At 39.4% G+C, this 20,165-nt stretch overlaps 1 protein-coding gene across 2 annotated transcripts; it reads right to left on the reverse strand.

The window, feature by feature from the left end:
- Positions 1-4,311: 4,311 nt before the first annotated feature.
- On the reverse strand, positions 4,312-12,050 carry LOC129726544 (ankyrin repeat domain-containing protein 13C). Of its 2 annotated transcripts, none has more exons than XM_055683385.1 (6): positions 11,654-12,050; positions 11,156-11,197; positions 7,633-7,737; positions 6,775-7,574; positions 6,225-6,472; positions 4,312-5,796 (listed from the first exon to the last, which is right to left on the reverse strand). In XM_055683385.1, the coding sequence occupies exons 1-6, from the start codon at positions 11,754-11,756 to the stop codon at positions 5,739-5,741; spliced, it is 1,356 nt and encodes a 451-aa protein (XP_055539360.1). In that variant the 5' UTR covers positions 11,757-12,050; the 3' UTR covers positions 4,312-5,738. The 2 variants fall into 2 exon arrangements, with proteins under 2 accessions (XP_055539360.1, XP_055539361.1); XM_055683386.1 differs by having other exon boundaries at positions 4,312-5,776; positions 11,654-12,049.
- Positions 12,051-20,165: the final 8,115 nt, after the last annotated feature.

Genomic DNA, 20,165 nt, shown 5'->3' on the forward strand with positions numbered 1-20,165 from the left:
AATGAAATAGAAATCCAGCGTGTACATGGGTTGCTTGGAGTAAACTCCACTGTGTGTATAGCTGATAATACGCACTCAGGAGGGCCCGCCAAGCAGCTGGAGCGAGTGAGCTTTGCAACACTGATTGCACAGGTTGTAGGGTAGGGAACATATTCTAAGCAGCTTTAGGCACCGCTTGTGTATTCAGACGAAATATTCGAAATGTGTTGGGTGAAATTCAAACAGTAGTATATCAATCTGTTTTTTATCGTTTTCTCTGTCAGAACTTGTTTTCAGATCGTAAAACTAAGTTAGCAAACTTTAACAATAATCAATCAAAGTTACCAATCGAGGGATACTATTCCAATCACCCAAAACCTATTTCAAGCAGTTTCCATCTGTTTTGCAGTCGTTTCTGCAGCACCCAAAGGGGCTCCTGAATGGCTACAATATAGGTCGATTAGTTTCGAATGATGTTTCTTCACAGATTTCATTGTAATAAACGGTATTTCCTATATTCGTAAGACAGCTAGACAATCAAAGTTTTCGTTTCCATCATGGAAATTGTCGATATTGATAAAAAAAACAGGAGTTTGAGGCTTGTTTTCTGCGACTGGTTAAAATAGGCGCTACTGCTTAAGCCGTTTCTTACCCTAATTCATGAAATTGTCGATATCGAATTTTTTTTTTATACACCAAACGTCTTAGAAATGCAGAAAACGTTGACACCAGATGTTTTCTCTAAATAGGAAATTTTAGAAAAATAAATCGACTTTCTGGGACTTCGAAAATTTTTAGCTGGGAAACATACTCATTTCACTTGTCCTATTCTCAATTTCACTTCATCGGCAATCTCTTTTCATGGAGCTAATTTTTGTCGCCTCACTTTAGGTGGAATCGGAAATAGGTCTCAAAAAGTGAAGTGCGCGTGAGAGTGAAATATAATTCATCGTGAAATGACTCCCGTAATAAGTACCATTGGATGTCACAACAGATGTCACTTTGCGAGTCCCGTAATAGGTCTTAATTTACTTCACTCTGATTTCACCGTAAAGTGACTCCCGTAATAAGCACCTGTAATTGAAGAATTTGCCCTTGATCCTCGATACGCATAGACGGTCATTAATATGCCTCCAGCTAATGACACGTTTCATTTGGTTATGTAGTAGTACAAAACCGACGCCCCGTTCTGCTCTGTCGCCTCCACTGTAGTAGATGTGGTACTTGAAAGAAGTGAACCGCCCGGAATCCACGTTCTCCGATTTTGGGCCAACGCACCTCTTGTATGGTGGCTACCTCCACTTTTGCCTTACGTAGCTCTCTGGCCAAGATGACCGCGCTTGCCGGTTTGAGCAGAATCCTAACATTCCAAGTGCCAAGTTTCCACGTCCTTTTTCGTTTGTCGAGGTATATACCAATTCGTATCATTCTCTGGATTGTTCGTAGTATGTTTATTTCAGCATACTGCCTTAAAAGGGCTGCAATGCCCAGTCTCGCGACGGGGCTGCCGTTCTGGGTGTAGCTGGCGAGGCACCGCATTTCAAAATCAGCCGTCCGCTCCGGATCAGTCGCTGTTTGAGCCGCCCCTAACCTGGGGAACAGACGCTCAGGCAAGGTGTTCTCCAAGAGAAACAACTCCCCCTTTCCTGCCAGCATACGGCCAAGTACCCACCGGTTCACCGATCTTCCCTTGGTTCACAGATGACTAGAACAAGATTCCTGACTTCCAGTTTTTCCATACATTTTGCTCACGACACCTTCACAACGGTTAGTGCTGCCATCTGATGACATACATAAATGCGCATTAAACTGTATATTAGCAAAATCTATTTATCGTGCATAATCCGCTAGATGAAAATGAAAACTAAATGGCAGCACCATATAAGGATACAGATAATTAGATGGCTACACCGTGCGAGGATATTGAAATTTATATGGCAGAGCCATACAATCAGATCGCGACGTGGTGGTAGTGATGGACGACGAGATTCATCTCACCCTGGATGGCAACGACTGGCAGGGCACTTCGTATTTTATTTCCTCCATGAAGGAAGTGAGCTCTGAGGTGAAGTTCATTTCACACACAACGTTCCCCTAGAAGGTGCTGCTGTGGCTGACAATCGGCGACAAGGGATGTCAAAGCCGCTCTTCTTTTTCTACGGACTGGCCCTGAACGGGGAAACTTTTAGTATGAATTAGTTCGGCAGGCAGGAAGTTGCGTCGTTTATCAAGAAATACCATGAGGGTGAAGACGCGATGTTCGGTCCACTACTCGAAGCGATCGTTGGAGGAAATGGAGCGGCTGAATATCGATGTTGTACCAAAGTCGGCAAACCCGCCCACCTGAAGCAGTAATCTAGGACCTCTGTAGTTTTTTTGTTCTTTAACACTATTTTTCCAACAAACCAGAAGTCGTATAAGGAAGGGTGCTAATTTTCAGTGGCTCAAATGTGCATATAAAGTTGCAATTACCTTAGATATTCAGTTTGTTTTTATCGTTTGAAATTCAAATTTTGTAAAACGCAATCTTAATTTTTATATGATGCAATTTAACGTGTCATATCAAATCGAAAAATGCTTCATTCCTCTAAATCGTATAGCATTCAATTACGATGGTCTACGAAGTAATAAAAAATAAAGGTGCTTATTACGGGAGTCACTTTACGGTGAAATATATTTCACTCTCACGCTCACTTCACTTTTTTAGACCTATTCCCGATTCCACCTCAAGTGAGGTGACAAAAATCACCTCCGTGGAGTGAGATTGACAGTGAAGTGAAATTGAGAATAGGACAAGTGAAATGAGATTATTTCCCAGCTCAAAAATCTCTATGTCCCAGAAAGTCGTTTTTCCCGTTTTTTTAGATAACACCAGATCTTGACGTCTTCTGCATTTCTAAGACATTCGGCATCAAAAAAAAAATGTTTTTTTCGGTATCGAAAATTTCCTGAACTAGTTTGCATTTTTTTCATCGGGCAAACAAATGAAAAATTGACCGCTTTAAGGCACGGATCAAACTCTGATTCGCTTCGTTACTGAGGAATAAATCCAATATTTACCATTAGATCGCAAATCAATCAACTTTAAGACTTATGGCAGCTTCGTGGAATCATTTCACCGTTCAAAATGGTCGTAAAATAATTCCACGCGAAACGTCGCTTTTTCCGTTCTCACTTCACTGATATGACACTCATAATAACCCGGATCCACGGCAGATGTCACTTCGCGACGTTTTTCTCACTTACGTGAGTCCTGTAATAGGATTTTGTTCACTTCACTCTGATTTCACCGTGAAGTGACTCCCGTCAAGATCTGGTGTTATTTGAAAAAACGGAAAAAAACGACATTCTGGGACTTAGAGATTTTTGAGCTGGGGAACAATCTCATTTCACTTGTCCTATTCTCAATTTCACTTCACTGTCAATCTCACTCCACGGAGGTGATTTTTGTCACCTCACTTGAGGTGGAATCGGGAATAGGTCTAAAAAAGTGAAATGAGCGTGAGAGTGAAATATATTTCACCGTGGAGTGACTCCCGTAATAAGCACCTATGTTAAGGACCCGCATGTGATCTCCGAGCATCCGCCCATCAGGAAACTAGAAATTTTAAGACGTATTATCGATCTAAGCTGAAGTAGTAGGTGCTGGTCTCTTACGAAAGGCGGAAAATCAAGTTTCTGCCTTTTGTGATTCTGCCTTCTGTGGTTCTCACAAAACACTTAAATGATGAAATTTAGCTTACTTGTTTACAAAACCGTTATCGTCTCGTGAGAAATTGTCGCCAACTCATTCGAGAAAAATCCATAATCATGCTTGGACACCAACTCTAATACATTCAACGAATTTAGAGTCACTCTACTTGGCTGACTAATTCTAGCATTACATAGTCGAGTCGAGTAGCCTGAAAAATCTATGTAAAGTCGAATGTTTTGCATGATAAAAAATTTCACCATAACAGCCGACATTTGAGCACTCGAAATTAACCACGAAATTAGATATTCCTTGCAATTCTGCAGAAATCTAACGGTGTAAGTATCTGAGCATTTTACCACAAAAGATCAAAATAATGGTCGCAGTGGTCCAAATTTTACGTCCGAAAAAAAAAACAAACTGACCGTTCGACCAACTTCAGGTGAAAGAGTTATGTTATAGATTATTAGGAATATATGTTAACAATAGATTCACTTATTCTATTCGGTTCCATTTCATTGTACATAAAAAGTAAATCTGCATCTTACATATTTGAAAGCACATTCTCCGTAGCAATTGTTAGAACCCAATTCAAAAAAAACTAAGTGAAAAAAGTAAGATGAATAAATGACAGCTATCGGTTTAGTTTGAAACACGTCCTTTTATTTCACAATTTGTAAAACTGTAGACAATTGTTTAAATACTATTTACTAGCGTTTCGAACAAACATAGGGAGATAGGAGCATCGGAATTCAATGTTCGTTTTTTCGCATATCAGGGAACATGAACATAACGGCTATTTTATTGCAGTTTCAAGCTGAGCCTAGGCCCGATCGACTGCTCCGATTGACTATTTCTGCGACTAAGGTATTCCTAACTGTATACATATATGTCAACTAGAGTAACTTCACACTTGGCAGTTGGCTGCCGCTTGAGGCGAGAGTCTCGAATCACATGCCTGCATATAATATAGTGAAACGATCAGTTTCGTTTATTTATTTTTTCAGTACAATATTCATTGCCTGGTTCATCAAACACGTTGCATTTTTTTTCGAATATGATCCGAACCTGTGATTACACCGGAAACAGCAAGTTGTTGATCGGATTCTCATCAGAAAAAGCTATTTGTTTGCATGCAATGACTAAGGGCGGATGGCTTTTTGGTTACGGCTCTGATTCGATTTCATAGAAAGCGCTACAATTCAGCAATGTCTGAGAAGAACATGTTACGGTTTAAGTAATTTTTCAATCAAAACAATCTAGAAACAAGCGGATGCAATTTAATAAATTTAAAATGGCAACAGTAACATTAAGATTGATAGTACAGTTTTGCGAATTTTGAGTAAAGGTGTTTCTAGTAAGCGATTTTATGATTGCCATAGTTTTTATAGAAAAGGATTTGTGTGAGACAAAATGTTACCGATTTGTCAGAATGCTTAAATTCGTCAGTTAGCGTTCAATATGTCATTTCTACATCAAGTTCAATTGTTTTCTACCGAAGTGAGGTTTGTTTTAGCGCACAGGAAATAGCAGATTCTTAGATTATAAACTTGAATGGAATGAAATACGTTTTTACCTGTTTCATCAGATAACTGACTAAATAAACTCAACGAGGAAATATTGGGCGAATTCCCCATGCTCTATTAGCTGTTTGACTTTTCCATGTCTAGAGGTTTATCTTCCTTATGTTAGATGTTGTTTTGAAGAGTTTGGTATCGTGGTTCAGTCATGAGCTCAGTGGGATGGGTACGAGTTGTGTAGAGCCCGTGCTCAAAGAGAGTGTGTATAAAAACAAATAGACTTAGGCTGGAAAATTTCCAATTAGGTTGTGTAAAAGTGTTGGGTCGGTGTAAAATTCTTCACTGCGTCGCTAGGACTATTGTTGATATCTGTTGTTTAGTTATGATAGAATGTATGAAAATGGATATGTTATGGATCGAAGCGCTGACTACGATAATGGTTGTGACGGACACGATGGATGTTGTATTCCAAAATACTTGGTTTTCAAATCCAACCAGAAAAATTACAACAGCCAAGGTTGAGGACTCTACCGTTGAATTTCCACTGCTTACGTATTGGAAATCGAAAGGTCATAAATCAGGAAATCTATAAAATAGATAAGAAATCTGATAGTATTAGTAACCAAAATTGTTAAAGTTAGAATGAACTTGAAAAACACCGGGATATTTTAGAACTAATCAAAATGGCTGTAAGAGCTGTTTTCCGGAACAGATGCTTGTTAGCGTAGGTAGGGCTCAACAAAATTTTGTGTACAAAAAAAAATAGACACCCAACTGTAACCTAATTGTTGAAGCTATGAATAATTTATGCTATTGAAAACGGGGAGAAAAGCCAAAGATTCATAATTGTTACATTACAGATCACTCAATTGCTGGCACGATAAAAAGTTATCACTGTGATTTTTTTTTTTTGCAAAAATGCTGTAGATTTGAAAAGGTAGTTTTATCAAAATAACGTTCATGGACACAGAGGAAAACAAAATCTTTCAACCGAAAAAAAACTATCATGAGTTTGTATAAAAAAAACAACTCACCTCATACTATCCTCCTTGTAGGAATCCGGGATGACGAACAGATCCGGCGAGATGTCGTTGCGGAATTCGAACTTCTGAAAAGTAATCTTTGCCGATACTGTTGGCAGAATTGGGATGTCAATCTTCACCGGAAATCCACTGGGCAGTTTTAACGTTACGAACTCCCGCAGTTTACTGAAGTGCTTGAAGGGGGCGATCACTTCCAGTACGTTCAGCAGCATGTCCACACTGAGAGGAAAATCTTTGCTCTGAAATGCGAATGACAAGAATTATTGTCTAGAAAATTTTGTGCAATCAACCACAATTTGTTTTTACTTACAAAGAAGTGTTAGTGTAAAATATGCTACTTTTCTGTCTTGTGAAAGACAGATAATAAAAAAATCGAAATTATATGTAAAATAATAATACTACAGAATATTTGCAATTTAATAGCTTTGCTCTCGGGCAAAATGTTTTGAGCAACATTAAATCGATATTTACTTTACAAGAATATTAAAAGTTTCGTAACTAATCGATTCATACATTGTAAACGTTCTATTTAGGTACCTACCATAGCAACTGTTGCTCTGAAATTTTTACTCGATTCCTTATACACTAGTTCACGTCCCAAGTTGGGGTACTGTCCCGGTTTAGCTGCAATGTAGTCCTCCCAGTTGCAACCGTTGCTGGGCGGGGGTTGCAGTGAGGCTCTTCGAATAATTTCCCCGTTCTGGTCAATACCGGGCTGGGCTTGGCCACCTTTTGTTAGCGATTCCATCAATGCTTTGTTCTTTTGTAGATCATCCCTCGATAAATGTTCTCGTCGTTTCCGCTGTTCCAGCGTCAGTCCATTGATGGTGTAGAGATCACTGTCATACTGCCCGGCTACTGTTTCCTTCTTGTCCTCCCGAAATATCCAGCCAGATTGTGCTTTCGTAAAACTAATACTTTTGGTTGACATCTGTGCTGCGAGTATGTCACTCGACATCAGAATATCCACTTCGTCTTCAATCTCTAGTTCGGTTTCCTCGTGCCGAACGTGCTGATAGCAGCGGCACTCGTTGTCAAGAGCCGTTAGCGAGTCCTTAGGAGGATTTTCGCCACGGAAGATGAACGAAATGTCTCCCCGCTCCCAGCGCATATCGGAAAAATCTACTAGCGTGGTATCGAGTCGGATAGAACAGCCAGATTTGTGAATCTTGCACACATCAGACGGGAGGATGCGCGAGATCAGTGGCACCCATGAGTGAAAGTCCCACTTAAGCTCCATGTAAAAATCACCCATCTGCTTCAATGCTCTGACCAGATTGGGCCTCCGTTGCTCCATCTGTTCGCGGGCTTGCTGTTTTAGCTTTTTCAGTAAGGAACATACTGGAATATAAGGGTAGTTTGTTTAGGAACGATCTAATGGCATAGAACCTATACTTACTTATTTGACGGTCTCCATAGGAGATGGCTTCGGCCAAGGGTGACCATCCTTGTTGATTTTTTACTTTAACTGGCGCACCATGGGCAAGTAAAAGATAGGTACATTCTGAAAAAAATAGGATACAAAATTTAATTTTTTGTATATTATTTACAAAGGAAAAGTTACTGCTTTGATATTTACTGACCCTCAACCCCTGATTTTAGATTTTTATATTGTTTTTGTCGTAGAATTGTAGGTAAATTCTTAAAACAGCTTTTTGATGATTATAGAACTAACCTTTTTTCACTCGAGTGCCAGCGGCTGATCAAAAATCAATTGTTGGTGATTCAATAGCATACATTACCAAACAGTCCCAAGCCGTGGTGTGGCCTTTGCTGTACGTAAGAGTCGTCTCCATTCCACTCGGTCCATGGCTGCAATTCGCCAGCTCGTAGGGTCCGCAGATCGTCTTCCACCTGATCGATCCACCTTGCCCGCTGTGCACCTCTCCGTCTCGTCCCAGACGGATTGGTTTCAAGAACCATCTTTACCGGGCTGTCGTCTGACATCCTTACAACATGCCCAGCCCACCGCAACCTGCCTATCTTAGCGGTGTGAACGATAGATGGCTCCCCAAGCAGCTCCTGCAGTTCATGGTTCATTCGCCTTCTCCACACTCCGTTTTCCATCTGCAGTCCACCGAAGATGGTACGCAACACCTTCGGCTCGAAGACCGCAAGGGCGCGTTGGTCCTCCACAAGCATAGTCCATGTCTCATGCCCGTAGAGGACTACCGGTCTGATCAGCGTCTTGTAGATGGTTAACTTGGTGCGGCGACGAATTCTACTCGATCGGAGCGTCCTCCGGCGACCAAAGTATGCACGATTTCCTGCCATAATGCGCCGTTGAATTTCTCTGCTGGTATCCTTGTCGGCAGTTACCAGTGAGCCCAGATACATGAACTCATCAACCTCCTCGATTTCATCACCACCAATTTGAACTCGAGGTGGGAGGCTAGCACTGTCCTCTCGTGAACCCCTTCCTTTCATGTACTTCGTCTTCGATGCATTGATGACCAGTCCAATCCGTTTGGCTTCAGCCTTTAGTCCGATGTACGTATCCGCCATCTTCACAAAGGTCCGAGCCACAATGTCAATATCGTCGGCGAAACCAAACAGTTGAACCGACTTTTGGAATATCGTGCCACCCGTGTTAATCCCCACTCTTCTAATGACACCTTCCAGGGCAATGTTAAACAGTAGGCACGAGAGACCATCACCTTGCCTTAGACCTCTTCGGGTTTCGAAGGGGCTCGATAGTGCCCCCGAAACTCGAACTACACACATCACTCGATCCATCGTCGCTTTGACCAACCGCGTCAGTTTGTCCGGAAATCCGTAGTCGTGCATAATTTGCCATAGCTTGTCCCGATCGATTGTGTCGTACGCCGATTTGAAATCGATGAACAAATTATGTGTGGGCACGTTATATTCGCGGCATTTCTGTATAACCTGCCGAACCGCGAATATCTGATCCGTGGTGGCACGGGCACCCATAAATCCCGCCTGGTAGTGCCCCACGAACTGCTTCGCAAATGGTGATAGTCGACGGCAAAGTATTTGGGAGAGTACCTTATAGGCGGCGTTCAACAGAGTGATGCCGGTAATTGCAGCACTCCAGTTTGTCGCCCTTTTTGTAGATGGGACACACAATACCCTCCATTCACTCCTCCGGTACTCGTTCTTCCTCCCAAACCTTGACAATGACCCAGTGCACGGCTCTAGCCAGTGTTTCTCCACCGTATTTCAATAGCTCGCTGGGAAGTTGGTCCACTCTAGCAGCTTTATTGTTTTTCAGCCGACCAATCTCCTCCTCCACCTTCAGAAGATCGGAGGCTGGAATTCTGATGTCTTCTGCTCGTGCACCAAGATCAATTGCCATACCGTCCTCGCGCTCTACTGCATCGCCGTTTAGATGCTCGTCGAAGAGCTGCCTCCACCTTTCGATCACCTCACACTCGTCTGTTAGGAGGTTGCCGTCCAAGCTCCTGCACATATCGGCTTGTGGCACAGAGCCTTTGCGGAAGCTGTTCAGCTTCTCGTAGAACTTCCGAGTGTAGCTTGGTACAGCTCTTCCATCGCTACGCGATCTCGGTCCTCGAGCTTGCGCTTCTTCCTTCGGAGGACTGAGTTTTGGCTGTTCCGTGCCTGTAGGTATCGTTCCACGTTCGCTCTCGTACGGTGTTGCAGCATTCTCGCCCGTGCTGCATTCTTCTCCTCGACTAACCGTTTGCATTCGCCGTCAAACCAGTCATTTCTATGATTCGGGGCCCTTGTACCTAGTAGCGCTACTGCAGTTTTACCTATGGCGGATCGGATGCTGTTCCAGCCATCTTCAAGGGTAGCTGCGCCAAGCTGCTCTTCCGTAGGTAGCACAGCCTCCAGCTGCTGCGCGTATTCCTGTGCAGCCTCGGCGTCCCGCAGTTGCTCAATATTTGGTCGCGGCGTTCGACTTCAATTTTCAATTCAATAGCAATTTTATGAATAAACTTGAACATAAATAATGTGTAACTTATTTTTTAGCTTGGGAACCCCAAAAACAAACAACGCTTATTTAACACAGCTAATCGATAATCAAAAAAGCTGAAATTCATCGTCCGTGGGTATAAATAATTAATCCCACTTGTTGAAGCTACTTTGCAACATGTGTTCGGGCGGTACGACAGGATACATTTTCGAACCGTAAGCTGCCCGTTCTTCGTTCGAACAGACAGAAGCAGTGGGAGATCAAGAGGAAAATCGAATCTAAATATAGAAATCTCAGTATTCACCTGTGTGGAGGCAAACGATGGCTCAAAAGAATTGAAAGGACTTTCTGCCACCCAAAAAAAAAAATACCAGCTTGCTTAAAATGAGGCGGCTCGATGTACAGTGAGTGCAACTTGGATTTATTTTAAAATACTATAAAACTTATTCTTAATACTGTTTTTAGAGGTTCAGAAAAATTGAATTTCGTTCACGGTATAATGTACCAGATTCAGGAACATCGTTAAAATACAAAAATAAGTTATAATTTACTCTAATAGAATTTAAAGATATTATGTTTTTACAATCCATAAAAATAAATCGGTAGACGCCGATGCCGACAATAGAGTAAAATAATTTTAAACGTCTTATTTTGTCTTGTTGCTTATGAAATCCGTATCACTTCACTAGATCCAGATAGGGATTGAAATTTCTAAATTGGACAGTTTGTAAAACACACTACTCAAACTAGACATTCTTACTTATCTTCACGTTCCATTTATCAGGCACATAATCCAATTACAGTGGGTGTTCTAATCGCGAACGTTCCAATGATAAGCACACGGTAATGAATCACTTAAAAAATGCCCGTAATTCACCAGCTTTATCAGAAACGCATTTTTTGCAATACACTCGACTAGATTGCAACGACACATTAGTTTGATACCCATCAAAAATTAATGAGATGAAGGTGAACTGGGGTGGGACGAATAAACACACTTTTTTTCTAATATGTTTACCTTTTCTGCCTAGCATAACCGCAAGATGCAGTGGTGTGTTGCCTAAAATTGAAAAGAAAATTTTCAAATTATCATTCACCTACTGTCGATTTAATGCAACCTGATTAAAAAGAAAATATTTGCAACGGTATGCAATGGGAAACTTTGCTCGAAAGATTGTGTTATGGTTTGTTTATCAATAAAACTACAACTCCTTAGCGTGAATGGATATTTATATAAATGGTGGGTGTGGATGAGGAGTTCCGCGGGGCACAAAACATTGTGAAATTATACAATTATTTCGCCACACAGACTACGGGTACACAAATTATCGATGCATGAAGTTTTATTTTTCGACTCAATGTTTATTATATAGCGACTTGAAAAGAACCATGAAATGCCACGAATGAGTAAACGGGCATACAAATATAGTGACATCACAGTGGGTTGTACGCCTGGGATAGAAAAGTTTCCCGAAGCAGCTTACCTCTCGCAGACATACTGCTAAAGAAAACTCACCATGTTTATCTTTTTCCGAAGGCTCGTGCGATCGGAGAAGTCTGGACAATCTTCTGGTGTCACCCTTGAAAACGCACTCATGAAGTGGGTACGATTCGGACATTATATTCGCCTTAGTAGGATGCAATTTGAAGACAACATTTTACAGATATAACCAGCACAAACGGCAATCAAACTTTTCCTGTGTACCGACCGTCCGAACTAAAAGGCTGCTCTCACTATACACAAGCGTTTTGCAGCCCGTGGCTTCTCGAAACACACATATTCGGAGTAAAGCTGAGAAGGTAGAAAAGACGGCGTTTTACTCTCAGCTCAATGTAGATTACGTTGCTCAAAAAGGGTTGGAAGGATGCAGCGCGGACAGGTAGTTATTTCAACCGAACAGACGACACGGCCAGAGACATTTCTCTATACGCAGCAGAGATGCCAGATGTTTTTGAAAAATGTTTGCAACTGCTCGGAAAAATGTGCTCGAAATCTGAAAAAAATCTATCCGTAATCCGAAAAAATTTCGCTCCCGCAGGCAAAAGTCTGTGAAAGTCTGAACACATTTTTAGAAAATCTGCGCAAATATAAGGAGACTCTGACAAAAATCTGCAGAAACCGTGGAAAAACTGCAAATATCTGCAAATCAATAAATATCTACACAAGGACTCCAAAAATCTGCGTTTAGCAGACAAATCTGCATCGCGTTGACGGTGTTGCTGATATTTGTTAAGTTTTTGCATGCGAAAAAGAAGGAAGGAAATATTTTTGCTTTTGTCATCACGCACATTTTGACAATTGCATATGAGAGTTCATGTAGGTGCGAACAGCCTTCAAAATCTCTTTCAACGCGAATAACCCGAATTAGGTATCCCTGATACGCAGAGATGCCAGAGATTGAAAGTTACTGTCAATATCGATAAATATTATATCGATTCTTTGTTCAAAGTGTCAGCAACAGAGTTGCCAGATGTTTTTGAAAAATATCCGAAGCTGCTTGAACACCGGAAAAATGCGATTAAAATCCGTGCTAGAAATAAATCCGCCGTATAAGTTATAGAAGATACTTCATTACATCACATACATAAGATAAACGTAACACTGGCGTTTTTTCTGGTACACGTAGCCCCATAGTACTCCGTAATCCGTATCCAGTCCTGTCCAACTGCTCAACAAATAATAAACAAAATGATTTTTTGAAGTAGAATACTTCTCTCAGGAAGTTCGGCTACATAGGGATGTGAAATGAAAATCTAAAACCGAAAAAAGTGAAAAATATGTCCAATTTCAAATGCTAATAAATCGGTTAGTATTCGATGGATTTCCTTCGTTCTTGCAGCAATAGATTGGAAAATCTTCTAAGATTCTTCCCAAAATAAGATAATTGTAATTTTATTATTCACACTATGATACTATTGAAAATAGCCAAGCCTTGTCAAAACGAAAAATTCGACCTCTGATTGGTCGTTATATGATTGCTTCCCATGCACGGTCGACAGAATCATATACCTTGCAATTGAAAACATGCTATTTGGCCTATATAAGAGCCTGTTTCAGCTGGAGCCGCTCATAATAGTTCTAGACAACAGCGACAACAGCAGTCGTCCTTCCTTAGCAGCAGCACTAGCCCTGTGGTTGGTCACCACGTCTCAGGAGCAGCGCGGTTTTTCTCAGCGTGTGTCGCCAGACAGCCATTATTCCCCCACTGTTGGGGCAACATGAAGATTGCCATCAGGAAATCCTGACCGGGAGAGTTATATAACAATCGACATAGTTTTAAAACATTTGATGGGGGCTATTACAGGAGACGACAAGTGGCGAGTTTCTAGTCTGACCAATATGGTATTACAGATGGCGAGTCGGCTGGACGAGTAGCTCTTCTGCAAAACTGTTTGACTCGTTCTTGACCCAGCTTCATCAGCCAAGTTTCATTTGCGTTCTGCAATACAACATTTGGCTCGTCTCGTCAGTGACTGAACACGAGGCGAGTTGCTCGCCTCATCTTCTGTAATAGGGCCCCGATGTGTGTGTTTATTCAAAAGCTCGATTTTCTCTGTGATGACAACCACATTTGAACATTCCAACGCTTTTGTTCTCTTTCGAGAGTTCGCTTTTGAAATCGAAGCAAAAAGCTGGACGGCCCCTAGAAGAATTTCTGATATAAAACATTTATTCGATTTTGTTATATGTTTTATTATACAAACAGTACCTCTATGGGAAAATCTTCGATGTGGTGATTGTACTTGCATTGCAGATATAACATAGTATTGTTGTATAGGACCGTGTTTGCGATAAAGTCAGTTTCATTTCGTCCTGATCTTAATTTGTAGAAGGGTTTTAGCAGCGGCTTTTAGCTCCTACATAGATATTTACATGAAAATTTCAATCAGCAGTTGAATTTACCAATGCCTTCGCGTCACTACGCATCGAAATTGAAAAGACCATTCAAATCATGCAGAAACATTGTAAATCTGACAAAACTAAGCGCAAACTATATCACGTAGGATAAATTCAAGAGAAGAGTATTGACTAGTCGATTTTTTCCCAAGTAGCTGTCCAAGAGTCCATCCATCCGAGAGTTATTCAAGTTATAGACACTGATGCAAGCTTAGGTTAATTCGAGGACTGTTCTTAGTTAACACGTGAAAAAAATGTGTTCGACACAACTTTGGCGGCAATCATAAATTACGTAACGCTCATAGGGGGGATAGAGGGTATCCTTGAGCGTTACCATCCTTTACATAGGGGCTAAGACAAGACGCGACAGCTGGCTTCTTATTTTTCTTTTCATAACGGCCGTCATCCCCGTCGAAATTTTTTTGAACGTTCCATACCGTTGATTGCAGAATGATTATTTTCAACAACTTCTGCAGGTCAATAAAAATAAAACAAATCAAAATTGCAATATATAGGCGAATAATACTCAATTCTTATTTATTTTTTTATGTTCAATTAAGCATACTTCAATTATCAAATTTTTTCTTCCTAAGTTTCTTGGTACCCAAATTTTTTCTTTCTAAGTTTCTTGGACTGCAACCGAAATAGTAATAAACGATTAATCAATGCATTTTTAAAGTTATAACAGTGAAATACATTACTCGGTAATATCATGTACCTTGCATACGTTTGCATCATTATTTATGAACAATTATAATTGCTAAATTATGACTCTCCAGCATCACTGCTTTACAGTGAAAAGTAACCTCGTTGTATTTTCTACGTGACGATTGCGTTATCGAATTCAGCCAATCAGCAGCCGGTTCAAATTGGTTGAATGTAACGGTGACCAGCTGTCACGTCTTGTCTTAGCATAGGGGAGGTAAGATCAACGTTACGTAACAAAAAATCTCTTAAGAGACTCTCCAAAGCGAGCATTTTTGTTTAGCAAATTCTACTACAGCGTTACGGAATTTTTATGGGGGGTAGTTGCTGGCGTTACGTTTTGTTGCATATGGGGGGTAGGGGTCCAAAAATTGGGTTTTTTGCGTTACGTATTTATGGATGTCCTTTTTTGTTTATTCGTGATTATTCAAAATAATCTATGCGTCCTAAAGAATGATATCTTAATTCTTTTTTAATTTTTTAAAGTTATTTCAATGAGGAAAACTATTCCTTTTTCTTGATTATACAGTTTTTGTTTTTTCATATGTATTTGAATTCGTACCTTAAAAACTAGAAGTTCACAAAGTTGCAAACAAAACGTGAGGAGATGTTTGAACGTACATACAAATTAGAAGTTTTACAGCGTAAGCGAAACAGAAAAGAAACTTTTCCGAAAAAAATTAATAAATAAAAAAAATTGAAATTCCAATTAAAATTTGCGGGCAATTTTTCGTTTCCTTTCTTTCGCATTTTAATATTTGTTATTTTTACGTTGAAAACCTTAAATTCATCGTGCCATCCGACGAATCACTAGAGATGATACGAGCAAACTGGATAAAGACCTTCAAAATTCGCCAAGAGCATCGCAGAAAAGTTACCGAACCCGAGCTAATGTTGGAAATGTTCCCACTTTCTACGGCGTTCAGAGGAGCCTTGGTAATTTTTTTTTTCTATTTTTATTAGTCATGTGTCTTCATATAGATTAACTTGGATTTTAATGACATGTTTCCATCCGCTAATCCCAACATCGAAAATGAACTAGATTCATTGCAGATCAAAGTTACCAATAGATTTGCCCACCTACACTCAACAATACCGGATCGTAAGTCACCGTTATGTTTATTTAAAAAAACGCATTAATCCAAATTAATTTGTTTTTTTTTTAGATTTCATCCGCAAAGGAAAAAATCCATCACGCGGCGCGAAGCGGACAAATGACGGTTCACAGAAAGTTAATAACCTTCTGGAGAGAATTGTAGAGTGGATTGATGTATGTTATTTTTTCGATGAAAAATATATGTACTGAATTTACAGTCAAATAATATTCTCTATTTTCAGCCAGAAGAAGATGTCGATCAGTATGCTCAGAGGTATAAAGCCACGAAAAACCCAGTCCTAATTGTGAAGGCCCCCATATACAGTTCAGGAGAAGGGTACGTTCGTATAGGAAAAAACGTTTTCTATGCGGGCTCCGAATTACCCATTACTTTTTTTACTTTGATCATATCGCATTATTACTTCAATACGAAATTCGAGCCATCACTCTCGAATTTTTACTTTTTTTTTACTTCAACTGTACTCAAGATAACGAAACCTACAACCACCGCTAACAGCTTCCTTTTACAATTGAAATAAAAAGTTAAAACTTCTTCCGTAATACTTTTTTTTTTAGTTCAAACTATTATTTCATTTATTTTTAATGTTCGTTCACAATGTTCTGTAATTTTTATTTTCGTTTTATTTTCAGTTATTATTGGAAGTACATAAAGAAAATTCAATAGTGCGTGGCTACCATATTCTGTCTAAGCATTTTATTACGCCCGCGCACATTCATAGTTAAATTACAGTTAAGTTGGATAATGTTAAAATAAAATAAAGAATATGAAAAATATCAACTGTAATTTGGCTATGATTCTGCGGGTGGGCGAAAGCTTATGCCTGAACAAAACATGGTGTTCAGGCCCCTACTGGTTAACCAGTAAAAAAGTTAACCAGTGGACGTTCAGCAAAAAATAACAATAACTGTAAAATCAGCAAAATGTACTCCGCTATGCTGAACGTTCAGCAAAAACTTTATTGCTGACAAATCAGCAAGCGGTATTAAATCTTGCTGAACTCCAGCAAAAACAATGACTGGCTAACCAGCAAACAGTATTTTGTTTTACTGAACATACAGCAAGCGATCTGTCATTTTTATGCAATTGAGTATTGCTGATTGATCAGCAAATTTAATTTCGCTGAACAGATTGCTGGAAATACAGCACACCAAAAATCAGCAAAATTTTGCTGGTTTCCAGCAAATAAAATTTGGTGTGTAAGTCCTCATCTAAATGTCATATCTGCATAACAGAGCACGAAACGTTCTGATTGCATTTTGAAGTAGAATACTTCTCTCAGGAAGTTCGGCTACATAGGGATGTGAAATGAAAATCTAAAACTGAAAAAAGTGAGAAATATGTCCAATTTAAAATGCTAATAAATCAGTTAGTTTTCGATGGATTTCCTTCGTTTTCGCAGCAATCGATTAGAAATCTTCTAAGATTCCTTTCCTACCAAATGCATGAAATTGCAATTTTATTATTCGAACTATTTTACTATTGAAAATTCTGAAGCCTTGTCAAAACACAAAATTCGACCTCTGATTGCTCATTATACGATTGCTTTCCCAAGCACGGTCGGCAGAGTTATGGACCTAGTAAATTGGGAATGCATCATTTGGCATATTAAATTAAATTAAACAACTGAAATTTGAAGAACACAAATGATTATTTGAAGAGTTAATATTTTCTCGTTTTGCGCTATAATCCGAAGTTAATTATCTTCATCTACATGCATACTCTGACTATTATTACGTGTTTGCGTCGCTCAGTGTTTGGCTACGGTTATGCAGAGCGCAAATAACGGCGCGATGCGATTCGGCAAGACAAAATGTGTTGAAATGTATAGCTCTACTTCGCCTTAAAAAGAGCTGAACGTTTCACCACGGTAAGGCAAATCAAAAACTTCATTTAAAATATCAAACAAAGAGAAATTACAATACTGCCAATGAACGGTCAACGTTTATTTACTAGAAGAAATGACTGACACGCAAGCAGCCGGGTTATCTTTCTTGTAAAAGTATTCTACTTCAACCTTGCGGTCGTGGCTTTGCACACAACCTTCCTGTGATTTTTTTTCTCGGCTTTATCGAGCCCCAAAGAAAATCCCATAAGGAACTGTCAAAAAGTTCTTTACAAAATCGGTGCAGCATTTTTCGAGTGGGAACAAGACAAATGCAGGACTGCGTAGGTACACCGCCTTCATAAACTACTCAAACAGTGATTTTTTTCACAGTATGGAACCATTCGAGAAGGTAATTTTGTACCAACTTTTTTGTGAGATTTCTTCCTGAGTGTTACGTATACATGTCCAGCTTTTTACGCGCCATAATGGTGGACGCTATAATGCAAAGTCCGTAATAAATTACTCACCCTTTTGACAACTCTGCTTACGTCAATTTGAAGTCTTCACACGCTCACTCTGGATAACCCAAAACTGAGTCAAAACCTAATCAGTTTCGCTAAAACCGTATGTACTCAAAATTGAGTAGAAGTTGTTTTACTCATTTTTGAGTACCACCGAATGTTATAAAAATTGAGTAAATATTACCCATATTTTAGCTGATTCGCGATGCGTAAAAGTGACTCATTATCGACTCAAAAATGAGTACTTCAAGCTTCAATGAAGGAATTTCGGAAAAATTATCATTATTGACTCGATATGATTATATTTTGCCTTTTTATTGAATTTTATTTAAAAAAAGGCTTACTCCAAGAAATTTACCTTTGTTCTCCGGGACACGGGAGATCTTTAAATTTATTCGCCGTATATCCAACCAACGAGTCCTGGTGAAAAAGATAAATTGGCATTAGTTGCAGTCAATTATTTCAAATTATGAATTACCTACCGATAACAACTAATTTCAAACATTTCAATTTCCTCCTTTTTTCAGACGGTTTGCTTGGTTTGCTGTTTGCTTTTAATTGTAAAAAAAATAACAAAAACAACACGCAAGCACCAGTTACCCAATTTTGAGTCAATTTGCCGCCATGATCACTTTAATTCTACTCATTTTTGACATCTTCGAACAACTGAAAAAAATGATTGAAATTCAACTCAGCCGCTGAGTAGCGCAGAGTGAGCGTGCATACAATTTATCAAAAGAAAAATATATTTGGCAACATTTGTGTTGTCATTTTTTTAGAAATCTGACGTAAGCAGAGAGGTTCGCATATTACGAACACGCATTATAGCGACCGCCATTATGGTGCGTAAAAAGCTGGATATGTCCTACGTCTTATGTGTGTGATGTAATTGTACATTGAAAAATTCAAATTGAGTTAAGATATTTGATTCATGCACTTTTGGGCTAGAAAAAATTGTTCAATCTTTGAACTTGCAATCAAACATTTTCGTAGCTGAATGAAGGCCGAACAAAACAGTTTGTTTCACTTTGCAAGAAAAAACTAATATTCTTTCGGGCTATCATTTTGTTTAATAGAAGGCATATCTAAACATCTGGCATGACTGCTTTGTTCTTTCGCGTTCGCGTGAACGCCAGTGATGCTAAATTAAAAAATAAGTCTTCTATTTGAAAACTTTCAAGGGGTTATATATTTTTTTGCTCGAGGAAAAAGAGCAAAGTTTGGATATTTTTGAGCGTGTACTACCTTTTTAATTGCATAAAAGTAGTAGTTTTCTGAAAGTTCAATAATTCAACAACAACAAAACACGGGAGTAATGGCCGCTGTTCTTCGGCAGAGGTTTGTGGTGTTTACATAGCGACGCAGCAGATCAACTGAAATAAAAAAACTCATATCATTTCATTAGGTTAGAAGTGTGCCGTCTGAACCATCGTTTTTATAAGTATTTTATTTTCAGTGCAAACAGGAACGGTTTTCCCGAAAAAACATGTTTTGAGCAAGGGAATGCCTTTTCCTATCCCTCGCCGTACATTTGACAGAGTATAACATCTAAGATACGAAAACGTCAAACCTGATGGGCGATCAACATCAATGGAATATAGAAATGTACGGAGATAGTTTGAGTCTCGGGTTTAAAGGGCTTCTTTTTTGTAAACAGAGATGTCGTAGAAGTCAAAAAACAATGCCCAAAAATCAATGTTCGGTACATTTTTTTCAAAATTTGTTCACAGGTTATGACAGTTTACGGCTGAAAATGCATACCTGCGTCGTTAAACAATGCGGAACACAATTCCTAATGGCATTTTCTAGGTTTTGGAGATCTACGTCACAACCCCAACACGTGCTTCTGTTTACCTTTTTTCGTTACTAATACAGTCGTCGTTCGCTAACTGCAACATGTTTACATTGCAGTTATCGAATGCCGTTCGATAACTGCAACACTTGACACATGCCAAAATTTA

This window comes from Wyeomyia smithii, chromosome 3 (assembly GCF_029784165.1).
Source record: "Wyeomyia smithii strain HCP4-BCI-WySm-NY-G18 chromosome 3, ASM2978416v1, whole genome shotgun sequence".
In the NCBI taxonomy this organism is placed as follows: Eukaryota; Metazoa; Arthropoda; class Insecta; order Diptera; family Culicidae; genus Wyeomyia; species Wyeomyia smithii.

What these genes read in the sequence shown, in the direction of transcription:
- LOC129726544 (XM_055683385.1), bottom strand. Translation starts at nt 11,756, where the DNA reads ATGTCCGAATCGTACCCACTTCATGAGTGCGTTTTCAAGGGTGACACC. An exon ending in TTCGGAAAAAGATAAACATG is followed by an intron (nt 11,198 to 11,653) that starts GTGAGTTTTCTT and finishes TTTCAATTTTAG; the next exon opens with GCAACACACCACTGCATCTT. An exon ending in CTATGGAGACCGTCAAATAA is followed by an intron (nt 7,575 to 7,632) that starts GTAAGTATAGGT and finishes CTTATATTCCAG; the next exon opens with TATGTTCCTTACTGAAAAAG.